The 21,565-nt window shown below is 38.2% G+C and overlaps 3 protein-coding genes across 3 annotated transcripts in view; all 3 read right to left on the reverse strand.

The window, feature by feature from the left end:
* Nucleotides 1–21,565, reverse strand: part of LOC306763163 (protocadherin alpha-C2-like) — a gene marked incomplete at its 5' end in the record, with an annotated part of 198,701 nt that overhangs the window by 150,745 nt on the left and 26,391 nt on the right. The gene's annotated exons all lie outside the window — the stretch shown is intronic.
* LOC306763022 (uncharacterized protein) lies at nt 553–14,525 on the reverse strand (the record flags this gene model as incomplete). The annotated part of the gene is made up of 5 exons (XM_079249690.1): nt 553–648; nt 890–1,051; nt 4,339–6,657; nt 8,962–9,417; nt 12,177–14,525. 5 exons carry the CDS (start codon nt 14,523–14,525, stop codon nt 553–555), a joined length of 5,382 nt encoding a protein of 1,793 aa, XP_079105816.1.
* LOC306763023 (protocadherin alpha-8-like) lies at nt 15,555–21,560 on the reverse strand (the record flags this gene model as incomplete). Its single annotated transcript, XM_079249691.1, has 2 exons — nt 15,555–17,702; nt 21,345–21,560. The coding sequence occupies 2 exons, from the start codon at nt 21,558–21,560 to the stop codon at nt 15,555–15,557; spliced, it is 2,364 nt and encodes a 787-aa protein (XP_079105817.1).

Consider the following 21,565-nt stretch of genomic DNA (forward strand, 5'->3'; position numbering starts at 1 on the left):
AGAAACAACGTGTTTTAAGGTTTCCACGAAATGCAGCTGAACCACAAATTTTACTTCTTTACACAAAAACTATATTTGGTTGTTTTTTTTTTCCACATAATATAGTAGATGTGTCGTAAAAAGAAGTTGTTATGACTGCCAATGTTTCAGCACCATGGACAGCTGCAGTCTGGTATGTCACAACCACAGCAGCGGGCTTTCACAGATAGGTCCACTCCACAAAGTAAAGCTTTGTCAGTGTCACCAAACAACAATAACATACTCATGGCAACATCTGCATGATTAGATGGAGCAAGACATAAAATATTGATCAATCAGCCATATCAACTGACTTAGATAGGAGATTGTGATGTAAATGCAGAAAGTACAAAAACGAATGCAAACAACCAGACTATCTCAACACTCAGTTACTGTCAACATAAAAAAACAGCAGAACAGTAGGCCATGACTGAGATATTTCATAGAGTGACTGTTGTCTAGTTCTGTTCTATTGTTTGTAAAAAAGTTATGACAAAACAAGCACTGAGGCCTCACAGAAAGAAAATTGCTGTTTCAAGCCTTTGTTGGGCTCAGGTTTGAATGGCGACCTTTCTGTGTGCTGTTTGTATGTTTCCTCATGTATGCATGAGCTTTCTCCGGGTATTTTCTCTAACCCACAAGACATGCGAGTCAGGTTGTTGATAGTTTTTCACATGTAAGTCAATTCGGATAAAAGTGTTTATCAAATTATTGCATAATAAAATAAATCTAATTTAGAAAATGAGAAAAAAAAAGGTTGCTGTTATAGGAACAACATAAAGCACATAATTATACATGGATACATCAAATTTTATATGAAATTAATATTATTTTTATTTAGAAAATATCAAAATGGAAAACTTGATCTTACCTTTTCAGAAGTATGTCTGCTGTCACGGAGCACAAGTGTATTTGCGTGACTACCAGGCACTATAGTGGATCCTATACTAGTCCTGGGTCCAACAAGCATGTATTGCTTGTCTCCAGATCTGTACTGGATGCTGTGGCACAGTGTCCCATCATAATTAGTCTCCTGTAGATATTTTGATGTATACTCTGTAGATTTTGAGCACTGCATTGCAATCAGAATTATGATGCTCATGAGAAAAAGAACTGAAACTGAGCCCAGAGTTATCATCAGGTAAAGAGTCACATTGTTATCTTCATCATCTTTTGCTGCACTTTTCACATCAGAAGCTGCAAAAGCTTCCTTTGGTTCCACAAGTTTAACAATCACTGTAGCTGTTGCTGACAGTGAAATGTTCCCATTATCTTTCACCAGTATGACCAGTTTATGTTCAGCATCATCTGTCTCTGTGAATGAGCGAAGTGTTCTGATCTGTCCTGTATAGCGGTCCAAACCAAAGAGACTGTGGTCAGTAACTTCCTGCAGCGAGAACAGCAACCAGCCGTTATATCCTATATCAGCATCATAGGCTCTGACTTTAGTCACCAAGTGTCCTGCGTTCACATTGCGGGGAATCTCCTCCACACCTTCAGCAGAACCATTGGAGCTGACTGGATACAGGATGATTGGAGGGTTGTCGTTCTGATCCAGAATGAACACGTTCACTGTGACGTTGCTGCTTAGAGACGGAGTTCCAGAATCTGTGGCAACAACGTGGAACTGGAAAGTTTTCAGTGTTTCAAAGTCAAAACTTTTTAGTGCCACAATATCTCCAGTTTCAGAGTTTACATTAAGAAAAGATGGAACCATATTTTCACCTCCTCTATTTCTTAAAATCATATATGAAATCACAGCATTACTGCCTTCATCATGATCAAGAGCTGTCACTGATAAAATAGTCTTCCCTGGGTTGTTATTCTCATTCATGTAGAAGGTATATGGGTTCTGTGAAAACTCAGGGCTATTATCATTCACATCAGACACTAAAATTGTTATCTTTTTGTCTGATGTTAAGGATGGTTCACCAGCATCTTTTGCAACAATGATCACATCATAATGTGATTTCTTTTCTCTGTCCAAAACCTGTTTAGTTACTAGAGAGTAAACATTATTCTGTAAGGCTGGAGTGATTGAAAAAGGGATATCTTGGCTTAAGAAACACATTACTTTTCCATTGAGACCTGCATCTGAATCTTTTACAGTAATTAATGCCACTGTGGTACCAGGTTTGGAATCTTCTGGCAGCTCATGTAAAAAAGATGTTACCTCAATCTGTGGTTCATTGTCATTTATGTCATCAATAATAATAACAACTGTTTTTTCTGTACTTAGTGCTGCTGTACCTTTGTCAGACGCCTGAATATCAATTTCATATTTATGACCATCTTCAAAGTCTATAGCTCCTGCTACAGTAATCACTCCAGTCACTGGATTTAAATCAAAACGTTCAACTGTCAGCGCATCCACATCATTGCCAAATGAGTACACAACTTCCCCATTTGAACCTTCATCTACATCTGCCGCCTTGACTTGGATAACAGTCGTACCAACAGGAGCACTCTCCCTAACATGCGCTGTATATGACTCCTGACTGAAAACTGGAGGATTATCATTAACATCGATCACGTTAACAATTATTGTCATGTTACCAGATTTTGGAGGTTTACCTCCATCGAACGCAGTCAAGAGCAGCTCATAGGTTTGGATGGATTCTCTGTCAAGCGGTTTATGAAGAACTAAACTTGGTGTTTTACGGTCCTCACCACGATCTTTTACCTCTAAACGAAAGTGTTCATTGTGACTCAGTTTGTACTGCTGAACGGAAAATGACCCACTATCAGCGTCCCGTGCAGCTTTTAACTGAAACCTTGCTCCCGGCATTGCAGATTCAGAAATCTCTAACATTTTTTCATTTTCCGGGAAGCTTGGTGCATGGTCATTTACATCCACAATCTCAACGGTCAGGTAATGGACCTCCAGGGGATTTTCTAAGACGGCTTTCACGTCAATTACACAAACCTTGCTGCGGTCGCACAGTTCTTCTCTGTCAATTTTCCGGTTTACATACAAGATACCATCATCTTGATTTATTTTAAAGGGAGGCTCCGTGGAACCGTAGACGATCCGAATCCTTCTTTCTTTCAGGGAGATGTAATCAAGACCCAAATCTTTCGCGATATTCCCAATCACAGTTCCGTCGTGAACTTCCTCAGAGATTGAATATCTAAATTGTCCTGAAGCGCTGCTCCAAAACAGGACCAACAATATTATGCTTACAATCCTTTTTGTCCAAGCTCTCCGCGATCGGCATCGCCTTTGTTCCATGATGTAAAAATAAAACACTGTAAATAGACAGCTTTTGCGGTGTTTCTTCAACGGAATTCTAAAATTGATAAAAAGAAAAATCTGCTTTACTTCTTAGCACAATTCAATCTTTGGCTCAGAGAGATTCATTTACCTTTGGATTTTGTTTTCGAGCCAGAAGTGTGTAAACCACTGCTTATGCGTTTGCATTTTATTAAGGAGGGCGGTCTCCTGACTGGTATGACGAGATGAAAGGAAATTGTCATTATACTGCCCCCTAGAAAAAAAATATTGTAATGCAATATTGCATTTGAAATAGAGGTTATTTGTACCATGACTGAACTTTTGTGGATTTAGTTTATATGCGTTAGAGGTCTAGTTAATTTTATCAAAAACCCAAAGCTGGCTTTCCATTTTCCATACACATTAAATCCTCACTTAAATAGACTCTGTAAAGACTGAAATATGCATAGACTACTCTTTCCTCACAAGAACAAATTAATTTACCAAAGAAAATGTAAAAGGGAGTTAAACGTGTTCAGGACCACGAACAGCGACAACTTGAGCAAGATCAGTTTTCTTTTTAGCCTAAGTTTATTAAAAATAAAATTAAGATGTCCCATCATTCATCTTTATGAGGCACATAAAACACTATGTACTATTCTTGAGTTAATGTCCCTTCTTACTTTGAGGGAATTAATCCGTTAAACATGATTAATAAACATGTATTTCCCAAATGTAACCAGATAATGAGAGTGTACAATAATAGAAAACAAACAAACAAACAAACAAAAAAAGGTTTGCTTAATTAAATAATGTTTGATACAATTTGCATAGGAAAATATTGTAAACTATATTCATACAACCATCTTTAACTGTAACTTTATGAGGGATGACCATGAAGGTGAGCTATTTTGAACATTGTCATAAATTTTATAATTGTATTATTGCAAAGTAGAAAATTTAAAAAAAAAAAAAAAAAAAAAAAGCGAAACGGTGAGACAAATTATCTTCAGACAGGTGAAAATGTAAACATAAAATCAGTACTGCACAAAAGATCTAAAATTCAGCGCAGTTACGTCAAGGTACAGTTGAAAAGTTTGTCTTACCTCTTCAGAAGTATGTCTCCTGTCAGGCAGCACAAGTGTATTTGCATTGCTGGCAGACACTATAGTAGATCCTATACTCATTCTGGGTCCAACTAACATGTAGCGTTTGTCTCCAGATCTGTACTGGATGCTGTGGCACAGTGTCCCATCATAATTAGTCTCTTGTAGATATTTTGATGTATATTCTGTAGATTTTGAGCACTGCATTGCAATCAGCACGACGATGCTGATGAGAAACAGTACTGACACAGAGCCCAGTGTTATGATGAGGTAAAACGTCACGTTGTCCTCCTCGTCTACTTTTGCTGCACTTTTAACATCAGAAGCTGCAAAAGCTTCTTTGGGCTCCACAAGTTTCACAATCACTGTAGCTGTTGCTGAGAGTGAAACGTTCCCATTGTCTTTCACCAGTATGACCAGTTTATGTTCAGCTTCATCTGTCTCTGTGAATGAGCGAAGTGTTCTGATCTGTCCTGTATAGCGGTCCAAACCAAAGAGACTGTGGTCAGTAACTTCCTGTAGTGAGAACAGCAACCAGCCGTTATATCCTATATCAGCATCATAGGCTCTGACTTTAGTCACCAAGTGTCCTGCGTTCACATTGCGGGGAATCTCCTCCACACCTTCAGCAGAACCATTGGAGCTGACTGGATACAGGATGACTGGAGGGTTGTCGTTCTGATCCAGAATGAACACGTTCACTGTGACGTTGCTGCTTAGAGACGGAGTTCCAGAGTCTGTGGCAACAACGTGGAACTGGAAAGTTTTCAGGGTTTCAAAGTCAAAACTTTTTAGCGCTGTAACATCTCCATTTTCAGTATTAATATTAAGGAAAGATGTAAACAGATGTTCATCTCCTCTATCCCTTAAAATTAGATATGTAATTAGAGAACATTTTCCCTCATCACGATCGCCGGCTGTAACTGATAAAATAGTGTCTCCTGGGTTGTTGTTCTCGAAAATGTAAAAAGTATATGGATTTTGTAAGAATTCAGGGCTGTTATCATTTACATCAGACACAACAATCGTCATGCCTTTCTCTGAAGATAAGTACGGTTCACCCGTGTCTTTTGCAAAAATCTGTACACTATAACTCGACTGCTCTTCTCTGTCCAAAAACGTTTTAGTTACAAGTGAATACATGTTTCGTTGTAAAGATGGTCTGAGCAGAAACGGAAGGTCTTGGTTAATGAAGCATATCACTTTCCCGTTAAGACCAGAATCAGCATCTTTTACGCTAATCAACGCCACTGTTGTTCCTGGCTTTGAATCTTCTGGGAGCGTTTGCGAAAAAGAAGTGACTTCAATCTTCGGTTCATTGTCATTTACATCAACAACATTGATTATCACAGTTTTGTCTGTCGTCTGTGTAACTGCACCTTTGTCAGACGCTTGTATATCTATTTCATACCTGTCACTCTCTTCAAAATCTATCGCTCCTGCCACTGTAATCACTCCAGTCACTGGGTTCAAATCAAAACGTGCACGCACCTTTGCGTCAACATCATTGCCAAATGAATAAACAACTTCCCCATTTGAACCTTCATCAGAATCTGTTGCATTAACTTGGATTATATTAGTACCAACAGGAGAATTTTCCATCATCTGCACAGTGTATGACTCCTGACTGAAAACTGGAGGATTATCATTAACATCGATCACGTTAACAATTATTGTCATGTTACCAGATCTTGGAGGTTTACCTCCATCGAAGGCTGTCAAGAGCAGCTCATGGGTCTTCACTGATTCTCTGTCAAGAGGCTTTTGAAGAACTAAACTTGGTGTTTTGCGGTCTTCACCACGATCTTTTACCTCTAAGCGAAAATATTCGTTTTGGTTCAATTTGTACTGCTGAACGGCCAATGAACCACTATCAGCATCGCGTGCAGCCTGCAGCTGAAATTTTGCTCCCACTAATGCAGATTCAAAAATGTCTAACTTTTTTTCCTTATCCAGAAAGCTTGGTGCATGATCATTTACATCCAGGATCTCAACAGTGACATAATGGACCTCCAGCGGGGTTTCTAAGACGATCTTTAATTCAATTAGGCAAACCTTGCTGCGGTCGCAGACTTCCTCTCTGTCTAGTTTTTCGTTTACATACAAGATACCATCACCTTGATTTATTCTAAATGGAGACTCCGTGGATTCGTAGACAATACGGATCCCCCGCTCTTTCAGTGATGATTTATCAAGGCCTAAATCCTTTGCGATATTTCCAACAACAGTTCCTTCTTGAACTTCCTCGGATATTGAATATCTGAACTGTCCTGAAGCGCTGCTCCAAAACGGACCCAGATATATCAGGAATACAATCCACTTTGTCCACACCAGCCATAATTGTCGAAGCCTTTGTTCCATTACGTGAAGATGAAACTAATAAACGAGGCTAAAATCTATTTCTAAAAAGCTCTTCTCAAAACAATAATTTTCTTCCGGTACAAATGCGATCACAGTGCACCTACTTTCCAACAGAGACAGTTTTAAAGAGGCATTTTAAAAAATCGCCACGCAAGTACGAAAGGTTCTCCGGGTTTGAGAGGATGGGGAAGGGTCTGGTGGATATGACGAAGATATATGTTAACATTATTTATTGTTACACTGACACCAAGTGTTTGGAAATAGCACTACGGTGGGATTTTTTCAATCGGTGTATGATATTGGAAAATATGCCTGGAAAAATGTCTATTTAACAAAGAAAAAAAAAATCAAACTATCTATTTACCACCGGCAAAGTGCGACTCATTTAAACAATCCCAAAAGTGTAGAACAAGTTCTCCTTTAAAGTATGTTTTTCTTCTTCTAATCACAATATTTTTTCAAAAAAAAGTGGAAAACGGGCTGACAGCCAAAGTTTCTATCAGAGTTACAACGCTGTTGCAACAGCAACAATTGATTTTCACACATCAGCTTTAATATAAATACCCCCGACAATGAGGTTATGCTTTTACTTGCGTTTATTCGTTTGTTTGTTTGTCTGTTTGTGTGAACCTCAAAAAGTTACCGATGTATTTTCATTAAATTTTCAGGAACTGTTGGAAATCTGAAAAAGAAAAACGGATTTAATTTTGATTGTGATCCGGAACACCGTTTTTATTCAGAATTTTTTTTTTTTTTTTTTTTTTTTTTTTTTTTTTTAGAACTGTAACCCTCGCGGAGGTTTGCGTTCTCCGAGTGCATTTGCTAGTTGAAAGAGTATCAGGCTGAAAAAAAAAAACAAAAAATGAAGAACATATGAATTCGAGCTTGTCATGAGACAAACGTAGACATGCAAGATGTGGAAAGTAACTGAGCAAACCTTTTGAAAACTCTAAGTGGCTTTAGTAGTAGTTTAATATGATTTTGAAAACGCAAAACTAAAACATTGGCATATACCATCTACGACCTATTTTGTGAACGCTGTAAATATAGCCTACTGTCAACTTAAAAAATGTATAAGTTCATCACCATAAAGCAAAGTAACTGTAACACACAAACATTAATCAGACTAATTAGTAATCACGAGTAATCAACAACATACAATATCTGAATCCAGAGGATACTCTAAATGTTAGTATGTACGTTTAAACAACCATGCTACTCACAAGTAAAAACCGCTATATATATATATATATATATATATATATATATATATATATATATATATATATATATATATATATATATATATGTGTGTGTGTGTGTGTGTGTGTATGTGTGTGTGTGTGTGTGTGTGTGTGTGCGTGTGTGTGAACAGCTAACCCACTTGAATCTTTTTTTTTTTTTCAAATAACTACTGACTCTTCAAAGACAAAGAATGAAAATGGCCAAGTTTGAAAAGTGTACAGTGAAGGAGATGTGCAAAGAACGATTATTCCACAGATATGCAGCAAAAATGAATTGAACCATGTGCCTTCTTAACTTCCTCCTGGACCTAATTGCCTTAAAAAAAAAAAAAAAAAAAAAAAAAAAAAAAAAAGCTGGTCAGCTGACCTGAGGGCCCGAGAAAGCGAATATGGGCGAAGAAGCTCAGAGAAAGTAAGGATAGATCACTTGGACATTTAAATAAAACATGATGAGTTTAAAATTAACCCTAAAAGGCACAGACAGCCAACTGACTAAAACCAAGACATTGATGACATGTTATCTTTTATTGGTACCGGCTGGAAGTCGTGCGGCAGGATTCTGATGACAGACCAACTTCAACATGTAGTCAATTACAGAAACCCAAGAGGAGTAAAATCAAGGCATGTATCATAGTTTCAAAGGACTGTTTAGTGAGAAAAGATTTACCTGATACATTTTAATCTAAAACGTGGAAGATATCAACTTAATAACCCTTACCTCTTCAGAAGTGCGTCTTCTGTCTGGTAAGACAAGTGTATTTGCATGACTGCCAGGAACAATAGTAGATCCTATGCTCATCCTTGGTCCAACTAACATGTACCTCTTGTCTCCAGATCTGTACTGGATGCTGTGGCACAGTGTCCCATCATAATTAGTCTCTTGCAGATATTTAGAAGTGTAGTCTCTGGATTTTGAACACTGCATTGCAATCAGCACGATGATGCTGATGACAAAAAGGACAGAAACTGATCCCAGTGTTATCATCAGGTAAAAAGTCACGTTGTCCTCCTCGTTTACTTTTGCTGCACTTTTCACATCAGAAGCTGCAAAAGCTTCTTTGGGCTCCACAAGTTTCACAATCACTGTAGCTGTTGTTGAGAGTGAAACGTTCCCATTATCTTTCACCAGTATGATCAGTTTGTGTTCAGCATCATCTGTCTCTGTGAAAGAGCGAAGTGTTCTGATCTGTCCTGTATAGCGGTCCAAACCAAAGAGACTGTGGTCAGTAACTTCCTGCAGCGAGAACAGCAACCAGCCGTTATATCCTATATCAGCATCATAGGCTCTGACTTTAGTCACCAAGTGTCCTGCGTTCACATTGCGGGGAATCTCCTCCACACCTTCAGCAGAACCATTGGAGCTGACTGGATACAGGATGACTGGAGGGTTGTCGTTCTGATCCAGAATGAACACGTTCACTGTGACGTTGCTGCTTAGAGACGGAGTTCCAGAGTCTGTGGCAACAACGTGGAACTGGAAAGTTTTTATTGTTTCAAAATCAAAACTTTTTAGCGCCAAAATGTCCCCAGTTTCAGAGTTTATATTAAGGAATGTTGCGTATTTATTTTCGTTGTTTGTATTCCTGAGAATATTGTAAGAAATAAGAGCATTATCTCCCTCATCACGGTCAGACGCGCGTACAGAAAATACAGAACCTCCAGGTGGATTATTTTCAATAATGTAGAAGGTGTAGGGATTCGCTGAAAACTTAGGGCTGTTGTCATTTGTATCTGACACATACAAGCTGACTGTCTTTTCTGATGTCAATGCTGGTTCACCGGTGTCCTTAGCTATTATAGTAATGTCGTATCTCGATTGTTCTTCACGGTCCAGCTTTGACTTAGTGATTATAGCGAACATGTTATCTTGAATTGATGGAGTTAATGTAAAAGGACTGTCTTCAGCAACGTAACTTATTATTTTGCCATTTATCCCAGAGTCTAAATCTGTAATGCTAAGAAGCGCTACGGTTGTTCCTGGTCTGGAGTCCTCTGAAACTGTACTGGACAAGGATGCCACTTCTATCTCAGGAGGATTGTCGTTTGTGTCTATTATTTTAATGATGACACTTTTATCTGTTCTGGATGGAAACGCTCCTTTATCGGAAGCCTGTATATCAATGTCATAACTGTCTTGTTCCTCGAAATCGATAAAGCCTTTAACTATTATTTCCCCTGTAACAGCATCTATGTTAAATATCTCTCGAATTTTGTCTTTTACATCATTGCCAAATGAATAGACGACTTCGCCGTTGGTACCATCATCCAAATCTGTTGCATTAACTTGGATGACTGTTGTGCCAACTGGAGCATTTTCCTGTAGGACGGCGGCATATGTTTCTTTTGTGAAAACAGGCATGTTGTCATTTACATCTGCAACATCAATATATATTTCAACTGTACCTGTCTTTGGTGGGGTTCCACCATCAATGGCTTTTAGCACTAGTTTATGTACGGCTTTGGTTTCTCTGTCAAGCTGCCTCTGTAACTGTAAAATCGGGGTTTTACCATCTCTCCCACGATCTTTAATCTCTAAACGAAAATGATCATTGTTACTAATTTTATACTGTTGAACAGAGTGTATTCCACTATCAGGATCGTGCGCCTTTTGTAATTGATATCGAGCTCCTGGCAGCGCAGACTCTGAAATCTCAAACATCTTTGTTTTTTCGGGAAACGTGGGAGAGTGATCGTTTAAATCCGTTATCTCCACTGTGACATAATGTATTTCTAGTGGGTTTTCAAGAACAGTTTTTAGGTTAATCAAACACACTGCGCTATCCTTGCATACGTCTTCACGGTCTATTTGCTGCTTTGTATATAGGACCCCGTCGTTCTCGTTTACCTTAAAAAGCGAATCAGTCGAGCTGGACATAATGCGAAACTTCCTTTGCTTCATCATGTTTAAGTCTATTCCCAGATCCTTGGATACATTCCCAACAAAACTTCCTTCTTTAAGCTCCTCGGAAATCGTGTATCTCGTTTGAGTAGCGGCTGCTTCTATGAATAAGAACAAAACCAAAATCTCCAGCACTGGTGATCGTGGTCGCCATGAATCCCATTTCCTTTGTTGCATATTTTGAGCTGTAAATATCACAAACGGCTTCATTGTTCTTCACAACTCTACAGGTTTGCTTTCATCACCGCATGAAAAAGTCAGACAAACGCGTTTCAGAAAATCAAAAAACAGTCCTCGTCAGCTTAGTCCAAGCAGCTAAATGTTGTGTCCACCCTGAAGGGATGGACCGGCGCATCCAAGGGACCGACAGAGGCTCTCCTTGGCGTTATATTTACATGGTATCGCCACCTTGTGAGTGCGTGTGGTTGTACATGTCCTTCCTTAAATCTACTGCTCTTCATATGTTGTCAAAAGTATATTTTAAAGGTTTAATGATGAGGTTAACTTGTGAGTTCATCTTAAATTTGATTTCTGTATCTTTAACAAATAGATTTGACCAAATTAATCTGTAGAACATTTGTTTGACGCTGGACACAAACTTATATTGACGTTTCAGCTGAAAGAAATCTGTCCTGGAATTATTTATTTCTTCAATGCCGTTTTTTTTAAAGTGATTAAAAATATTACTAATAATGCAATGAAACGTAATGTTCTCAAAGTGATATAAAGGACAGCACAGAATTCTGTGAAATACTAAATATGTTTGCTCTCTATTGGAAACCCAGCAAATGTAATGACTGAACAACCTTCCCTGAAAAAATATACTTCTTAAAAAATATATAGAAACATATAGATACAATTTAAATTATCGGCTCTGTGCATTGTATACATTTATAACAAATTATACAAGCCTAATTATCAATGTCACCCTAAAAAGTAAACCTCCCATTTCTTGCACAAGGACCAATATCTTCGACAAAAGGTTTTCTGTCAAAACGTCTTCTTGCACCTTGTAACACTACAGTTATGAACCTTGTTTTGTTTTTGTTAAATAAAATAAATAATAAAGTATTATCTAAGTGATGTCTTTTTGTAGGAAACAACAGCAAAAACAAAAACAAAGGATGTGAAAGAAAGTTTCAGTAGAATGGACAGCGCAATTACGCAGAATTATTCGCTTCACTATTACAAATTAAACATATCGGTGTTGGAACAAGTTGCGTGTATGTTGGTACACGCAAGCGTGTTTGTATACGTATTTGTTGGTGTTTGTCTATTAATAATATCAATTGTCAAAACACTGATTAGAGCTTCGCCCGTGTATAGCTGCTTACCTCCTCAGATGTTCTCCTTCTGTCAGGCAGCACAAGTGTATTTGCATTACTGCCAGGAACGATAGTGGATCCAATACTCATTCTGGGTCCAACTAACATGTACCGCTTGTCTCCAGATCGGTACTGGATGCTGTGGCACAGTGTCCCATCATAATTAGTCTCTTGCAGATATTTAGAAGTGTAGTCTCTGGATTTAGAGCACTGCATTGCAATCAGCACGATGATGCTGATGACAAAAAGGACAGAAACTGATCCCAGTGTTATCATCAGGTAAAAAGTCACGTTGTCCTCCTCGTTTACTTTTGCTGCACTTTTCACATCAGAAGCTGCAAAAGCTTCTTTGGGCTCCACGAGTTTCACAATCACTGTAGCTGTTGCTGAGAGTGAAACGTTGCCATTGTCTTTGACCAGTATGACCAGTTTATGTTCAGCATCATCTGTCTCTGTGAAAGAGCGAAGTGTTCTGATCTGTCCTGTATAGCGGTCCAAACCAAAGAGACTGTGGTCAGTAACTTCCTGCAGTGAGAACAGCAACCAGCCGTTATATCCTATATCAGCATCATAGGCTCTGACTTTAGTCACCAAGTGTCCTGCGTTCACATTGCGGGGAATCTCCTCCACACCTTCAGCAGAACCATTGGAGCTGACTGGATACAGGATGACTGGAGGGTTGTCGTTCTGATCCAGAATGAACACGTTCACTGTGACGTTGCTGCTTAGAGACGGAGTTCCAGAGTCTGTGGCAACAACGTGGAACTGGAAAGTTTTCAGGGTTTCAAAGTCAAAACTTTTCAGAGCTGATATTTGTCCATTTTCAGAATTAATATTAATGAAAGCTGCTACATCATTTTCACGCCCCCCTCTTGCAATATGGAAAGAGATAGCAGCATTTTCATTTATATCATTGTCAGTGGCTCGAACAGAGAATATTGATTTACCAGCTGCATTATTTTCTGGCAAATAAAACAGCAATGGGTTTTCATCGAAACGTGGACTGTTATCATTTACATCTGAAATTTGTACATTTAGTGTCCTAACGGTAGATAAAGGTCTGTCGCCGCAATCCGTGGCTAGAATTGTGATTTCATAATGAGACTTGTCTTCTCGATCCAGGTGCTCCTTTGTGACAAGTGAATATATGTTCTCTTTATAAGAGGGTTTTAATTCGAAAGGTACATCGTTTGTTATGCGTAAAATGATTTTTCCATTTACACCAGAATCTTTATCCATTACACTTATAAGTGATATAACTGTGCCAGGCTTTGAATCTTCAGATATGGTATTTGACAATGACGTAACTTCTATTTCTGGCGCATTATCGTTTACGTCTTTTACCTTTATAATTAACCGACACCTCCCTATTAATGGAGGTGTTCCTTTGTCAGATGCCTCAACATCGAGTTTGTAAATTTCTGATTCCTCAAAATCCACAGGTCCTTTCAGTTTGATTCGCCCAGTTAAGCTGTCCAATTCAAATATGTCATAAATTTTACGCGCCAATGCTTTGCTAAGTTTATACTCTATTTCTCCATTAATGCCTTCATCTGGATCAATTGCATCCACTTTTGTAAGAATATTGCCAATTGAGGTGTTTTCATATATTTCTATTTGGTAAGTTTCCTGGCTGAAAGTCGGGCGGTTGTCGTTACTGTCAAGAACAGTAATTGAAACATTAAGTGTCCCTGACTTTGGGGGTTTACCTCCATCTATTGCTGTCACATAAAACAAAATATTATTGTGCTGTTCTCTGTCAAGTGACTTTTTCAGAGATAAAAATGGTACTCTGTCCTCGTCGTTTTGATTAATTTCAATATCAAAGTTATCATTTGATGTTAATTTGTAGGTACGGATTGAATTTACTCCAGCATCAGGATCACGGGCAGCGTGGAGCTGGAAACGTGTACCTGGAGATGTATGCTCAGCGATTTGAAAGTGCTGCTCTTTTTCTGGAAATGTAGGAGCGTGATCGTTTATGTCAGTTATTTCCACAATGACATGATGCATTTCCAAAGGGTTTTCAAGAAGAATTTTAAGCTCCATCAAACAGGCTCCTTCCCGGTCACACTGCTCTTCTCTGTCGATTTTTTTACGAACAAGTAAGGCGCCAGTATCCGTATTTACCTCAAAAAAAGGGTCCTTAGATCCAGTCACAACACGTAACCTTCGATATGTTAACGAGGCTTTGTCCAAACCAAGATCCTTAGCAACGTTTCCCACAACAGTTCCGTCTTTGACCTCCTCTGGAATAGAGTACCTTAATTCAGCCTCAGCTTGCATGCCGCAAATCAGCAGTAAAATAAATTGAAAAACACGCCAACAGTGGCCACTTGGTGCTTTATCGCGGGCCATTGTTTCTCAGCTGCAGGTGTATGCCGAAGCCTTTACCTGTGATAGTTATTTTAGATACAATCCATTCACGGTCCCATGACACTCCGGTTCCTGTATCGAGTGTTTCCGTGACTGCTGAGCACCAAACAAAAGATTTTCAATGGGAGGGACGACCTCATCTTTAGCTTGTTATATTGTAGTGACACCAAGTGGACAGCATTGTATAACATTGTACACAGTGACATACCTTACAGTCCTCCTGTTATATAAAATAACAGTGAACTGGTTCGATCAAAGTACTTGGGGCCAGGAAAAATCTTTGCATATTTTTGCATATCATATTTAAATTTATATGGAGAAATCACTGAAAATATAGTTTTGTATGAAACTCGTATTACGTGTTCTGATGGAGTTTTACTCTTAAACATTCTCATGTAAACTTGCAGAATGTTACGTTTTCACTTGCCCACTCTCTTTCAAAAATATGTCTGGTTCAGTACCATGGACAGCGATGACTACTTTAAGTCATCGCTGTCCCAGTTAGCTGGTTCGTGTACCGAAGTGTTTCCTGGTCACTTAGGAAGTTATCGAGACATTGCAAAGTGCTCGCATATGTGGACTACAACATTAATGACAAAACAGTCCTCCTTAAAAGGCTAAATGCATTTTCAAACATGTTGTTGATTTTTTTTTTTTTTGTTTGTCCAAAATTGAGCTCCAATGTTATATTGTTTCTGATGAATATTGACTTTTTTGTAACAATAAATTTACAATAAAAACAAGCAAATTCAGTACTCAACAAGTTTTGAAGCGCTGATATGGTTTTATATTTTTAGACTGGTTCTTCCTAAGGTAACACTCAAGCTTTTTTCATGTATCCATCAAAGAAGTTCTCTTATCAAAAGGCGCAACTGATAGTTCCAGATCAGGGCTTCTAGTGTATTGAGAAGCAAAACTTGTCTACCGTACATTAAAGGCAGAACTAGATGACAAAGATTTTAGACGGCTGAAAAAATGAATAAAATGAATTGTTATGTCAACAGACACAAGCTAAGGTTTTGTAAGAGGATGTCTTACCTCTTCAGATGCTCTTCTCCGGTCAGGGAGCACAAGTGTGTTTGCATGACTGCCAGGGACAATAGTAGATCCAATACTCATTCTTGGTCCAACTAACATGTACCGCTTGTCTCCAGATCTGTACTGGATGCTGTGACACAGTGTCCCATCATAATTAGTCTCTTGTAAATACTTTGACGAATAGTTTGTTGATTTAGAGCACTGCATTGCAATAAGTACAACGATGCTGATGAGAAACAGTACTGACACAGAGCCCAGTGTTATGATGAGGTAAAAAGTCACGTTGTCCTCCTCGTTTACTTTTGCTGCACTTTTCACATCAGAAGCTGCAAATGCTTCTTTGGGTTCCACGAGTTTGACAATCACTGTAGCTGTTGCTGAGAGTGAAATGTTCCCATTATCTTTCACCAGTATGACCAGTTTATGTTCAGCTTCATCCGTCTCTGTGAATGAGCGAAGTGTTCTGATCTGTCCTGTATAGCGGTCCAAACCAAAGAGACTGTGGTCAGTAACTTCCTGCAGTGAGAACAGCAACCAGCCGTTATATCCTATATCAGCATCATAGGCTCTGACTTTAGTCACCAAGTGTCCTGCGTTCACATTGCGGGGAATCTCCTCCACACCTTCAGCAGAACCATTGGAGCTGACTGGATACAGGATGACTGGAGGGTTGTCGTTCTGATCCAGAATGAACACGTTCACTGTGACGTTGCTGCTTAGAGACGGAGTTCCAGAGTCTGTGGCAGCAACGTGGAACTGGAAAGTTTTCAAGGTTTCAAAGTCAAAACTTTTCAGAGCTGATATTTGACCATTATCTGAATTTATGTTTAGAAAAGACATAATTTCGTTTGGTCTGCCTTCTCGCATGATATGATAAGAAATAGCTGCATTTTCATTCACATCTTGGTCCGTTGCGCTCACGGAGAACACTGACATTCCAGCAACGTTATTTTCTGTTAAGTAAAAGTAAAACGGGCTTTGAGAAAATAGCGGACTGTTGTCATTTACATCTGATATCTGAACACTGAAAGTTTTAGAACTGGTTAATGGTGGTTCACCACAATCAGTGGCTTTTATCTTTATTTCATATTCAGTCATCTCCTCTCGATCTAAAAGCTCCTTTGTGATAACTGAATATATATTTTCTTTATATGATGGCTTTAATTCAAAAGGCCCGTTGGAGATGATGCTCGTAATTACGTTTCCATTAACTTCAGAGTCTTTATCCGTCACACTGAGTAGTGAAATGACCGTGCCTGGTTTGGAGTCTTCTGACACTGTGTTAGACAATGAAGTAATTTCAATTTCTGGAGGATTATCATTTAAATCTTTTATTTTAATGATGACTCTACACTCGCCAGTTAGTGGAGGTGCTCCTTTATCGGATGCTTCAACATCAAGTTTATAAACTTCATTTTCTTCATAGTCTATCATACCTTTTACTGTAATTTCTCCGCTAAATTTGTCTAGTTCAAAGGTCTCATAGACTTTCCTTCTTAACGTTTTTCCGAGGCTGTATTCAATTTCACCGTTTGCATCTTCATCTTGATCAGTCGCGTTCAGTTTAAGTATGAGAGCCCCAAATGCTATATTTTCTGGGATTGTAATTTCGTATGTCTCCTGACTGAATATAGGACGATTATCATTACTGTCAAGAACAACAATGGAGACATTTAGTGTCCCTGATCTTGGAGGTTTTCCTCCATCAATTGCTGTTAGCACCAGAGAATGTTTATGTTTTTGCTCCCTGTCTAATGACTTCTTCAACACTAAAAATGGTATTTTTTCTTCATAATTTTTAGGGATCTCCAATTCAAAGTGGTCGTTTGACGTTAAAGTGTAGGCGCGAATGGAGTTGATTCCAGCGTCAGGGTCGCGAGCAGCGTGCAGCTGGAAACGCCTTCCTGGCAACGTATGCTCAGCTATTTCAAATGTCTGCTGTTTTTCGTCAAAATTCGGGGAGTGATCATTTATATCTGTTATTTCCACTGTGACATAATGCATTTCCAAGGGATTTTCAACAAGAATTTTAAGCTCCATCAGACACGCTCCACTTCCTTGGCAAAGCTCTTCTCTGTCGATTTTCTTGTGGACATAGAGAGCCCCATTGTCTTGATTTACCTCAAAAAAAGCATCCTTGGATCCAGACCCAACGCGAAAACGTCGTTCAGTCAAAGACGTGATGTCAAGCCCAAGATCTCTGGCAATATGTCCAACAACAGTTCCCTCTTTTACTTCTTCTGGAACAGAGTACCGCATCTGAGCGTAAGCCTGCGCTCTGAAAAGCAGCTGTAAGGCCAGATAAAAAACAAGCCCAAAGCAGTCCCTCGCATGAGATTTTGTTGTAGTCCCCATTGTAATCCAACAATAGAAATACACAAAGGAATTCTTTCCTAATGCAAAGAATTATTTTGTGAAGCACGTTATTTATCACATTTACGAGACTCGCAACATTCATCCTTCGCTTCTGCGGGTTCTAAAACCTCTTTTGCTCTCTTTGGCAACGGAAACAATACAATTGAGAGGGGAGGAACAGCGCGGGCTGATACTTTCATACAATGTAATACTGACACCCAGAGGCTGAATTAATACATTTTATTAATCAAATTGTCTATTTGTTTTTAATATCTCTTTCTGCCCCATTCCCTTTCCGCGTGATATCTTTAGAATATTATTCAATAGTGTGATTTTAAAAAAAAGTCTCAGCTTAGAAAAAAATTATAAGATATCATTCAGTGGCATTTTAAAGTTGTAAATATGTTTGCTGCTCTCAGCTCAGCCATGATATGTAGGGCTACACCTAAAACAATCATTTCAGAAAATGACACGCCGCCGCGGTTTTATTTACTCTTCTTTTTCTGCCCGCACACTTAGGGTCCATTTGATATTGTTCTTATTTGCTTTAAAGTGTTTGGAAGGTATTGCTGTAGCTACATCTCTGATATCCTCAGTCCGAAAAGCTATGCCTTTTCGGGCTCCCAGAGTCGGCTACCCAACTCCGAATCTTTACACTGCAAGCGACAAATCTGTGTCATGATCTGTTAAAAAAAACAGTTGGCCAATATGCTATGATATATATATATATATATATATATATATATATATATATATATATATATATATATATATATATATATATATATATATATATATATATATATATATATATACATATATATATATATATATACACATATATATATATATGTGTATATATATATATATATATATATATATATATATATATATATATATATATATGCAATATATATATATATATATATATATATATATATATATATATATATATATATATATGTGTATATATATATATATATATATATATATATATATATATATATATATATATATATATATATATATATATATATACATATATATATACATATATATATATATACACATATATATATATATATATATATATATATATATATATATATATATATATATATATATATATATATATATATATATATATATATATATATATATATATATATATATATATATATATTGCAAGTTAGGAAGTTGCAATTAGGAAAAGTGCTGCTTATTGTAGGACTGTATTATTAGTTTTTTGTCAAGTTATTCATATGCAACTTAAATATTAAATCTTACCTCCTCTGATGGGCGTCTTCTGTCGGGTAGGACCAGCGTATTTGCATTACTGCCAGAAAGTATAGTAGATCCAATACTCATTCTTGGTCCAACTAACATGTACCGCTTGTCTCCAGATCTGTACTGGATGCTGTGACACAGTGTCCCATCATAATTAGTCTCTTGCAGATATTTAGAAGAATAGTCTGTTGATTTTGAACACTGCATTGCAATCAAAACAATGATGCTGATGACAAAAAGGACAGAAACTGATCCCAAAGTTATCATCAGGTAAAAAGTCACGTTGTCCTCCTCGTCTACTTTTGTTGCACTTTTCACATCAGAAGCTGCAAAAGCTTCTTTGGGCTCCACAAGTTTCACAATCACTGTAGCTGTTGCTGAGAGTGACACGTTCCCATTATCTTTCACCAGTATGACCAGTTTATGTTCAGCCTCATCTGTCTCTGTGAATGAGCGAAGTGTTCTGATCTGTCCTGTATAGCGGTCCAAACCAAAGAGACTGTGGTCAGTAACTTCCTGCAGTGAGAACAGCAACCAGCCGTTATATCCTATATCAGCATCATAGGCTCTGACTTTAGTCACCAAGTGTCCTGCGTTCACATTGCGGGGAATCTCCTCCACACCTTCAGCAGAACCATTGGAGCTGACTGGATACAGGATGACTGGAGGGTTGTCGTTCTGATCCAGAATGAACACGTTCACTGTGACGTTGCTGCTTAGAGACGGAGTTCCAGAGTCTGTGGCAACAACGTGGAACTGGAAAGTTTTCAGGGTTTCAAAGTCAAAACTTTTCATAGCGGAAATCGCTCCTTTTTCTGAGTTCATATTCAGGAAGGACATTATGTCCTTGTGATTCCCTTCTCTTACAATTTGGTATGAAATCGCTGCATTGTCATTTAAGTCAATGTCCGTTGCGCTTACAGAAAACATTGACGCTCCAGCTACGTTGTTTTCTGTTAGGTAAACGTATAATGGATTTTGCGAGAAGTGCGGACTGTTATCATTTACATCTGAAATGTCGACGCTCAGAGTTTTATATGTAGATAACGGAGGTTCCCCACTATCAGTAGCTTTTATTGTTATTTCATAATGGGACAGCTGTTCCCGATCTAAAGTTCCCGTAGTAACAACTGAATATGTGTTTTCCTTGTAGGAAGGTTTTAATTCAAAAGGTACCTCATTTATTATGGTTGATCGTATTTTTCCGTTTGTATTTGAATCTTTATCGGATAAACTGAGCAGTGAAATGACTGTGCCAGGCTTTGAGTCTTCAGATACTGTACTGGTCAGTGATGTGATTTCAATTTCTGGACTATTATCGTTGACGTCTATAATTTTTATTATCACTCGGCACTCACCGGTTAATGGAGGGATTCCTTTATCAGATACCTCAACATCCAATTCATATAGGTCGTCCTCTTCAAAATCCACTACACCTTTCACTACAATATCCCCGGTTAATTTGTTCAATTCAAAAATGTCATACACTTTTCTAGACAAGGTTCTGCCAAGACTGTACTCAATTTCTCCATTAATACCTTCATCTAGATCAGTCGCATTCATTCTAAACACAGAAGTGCCGATAGGAGTGTTCTCTTTCAGTGACACCTGGTAAATCTCTTGAGTAAACATGGGGCGATTATCATTACTGTCAAGAACAATAATGGAAACATTTAGAGTATCTGATCTTGAAGGTTTACCCCCATCAACTGCTGTGACCACTAAATTGTGTATGTTCGTTTGTTCTCGGTCTAAAGATTTCTTTAGCACCAGAAATGGTATCTTCCCCACATCACTTTGACGTATATTAATATCAAAATAATCATTTGACGTTAAAGTGTATGTCCGAATAGAATTAATTCCAGCATCTGGATCGCGGGCAGTGTGCAACTGAAATCTCTTTCCTGGTAGCGTCTGCTCTGCAATTTCAAATATCTGCTCTCTTTCAGGGAAACTAGGAGCATGATCATTTACATCAGTGATTTCTACAGTTACGTAGTGGATTTCCAAAGGGTTCTCTACAAGTATTTTTAACTCCATAAGGCAAGCACCGCTTCCTTGACAGAGCTCCTCTCTGTCGATATGGTGACTGACAAATAATACCCCATTGTCCTGGTTTACGTCGAACTTAAGGTCTTTACTCCCAGATACAACACGGAACCGTCGATCAGGTAAAGATGGGACATCAAGGCCAAGATCCTTCGCAACATTTCCAACAACACTTTCTACTTTTACCTCCTCTGGTACAGAGTACCTTAACTGAGCCGAAGCCTCTTGTCTTGAGCAAAACAGTAGAGCAAAATAAAAGGCAAACGAGTAGCAGTCCTTTCTTCGCATGTCCT

This window comes from Telmatherina bonti, assembly GCF_933228915.1.
Source record: "Telmatherina bonti genome assembly, chromosome: 12".
Taxonomy (NCBI): Eukaryota; Metazoa; Chordata; class Actinopteri; order Atheriniformes; family Telmatherinidae; genus Telmatherina; species Telmatherina bonti.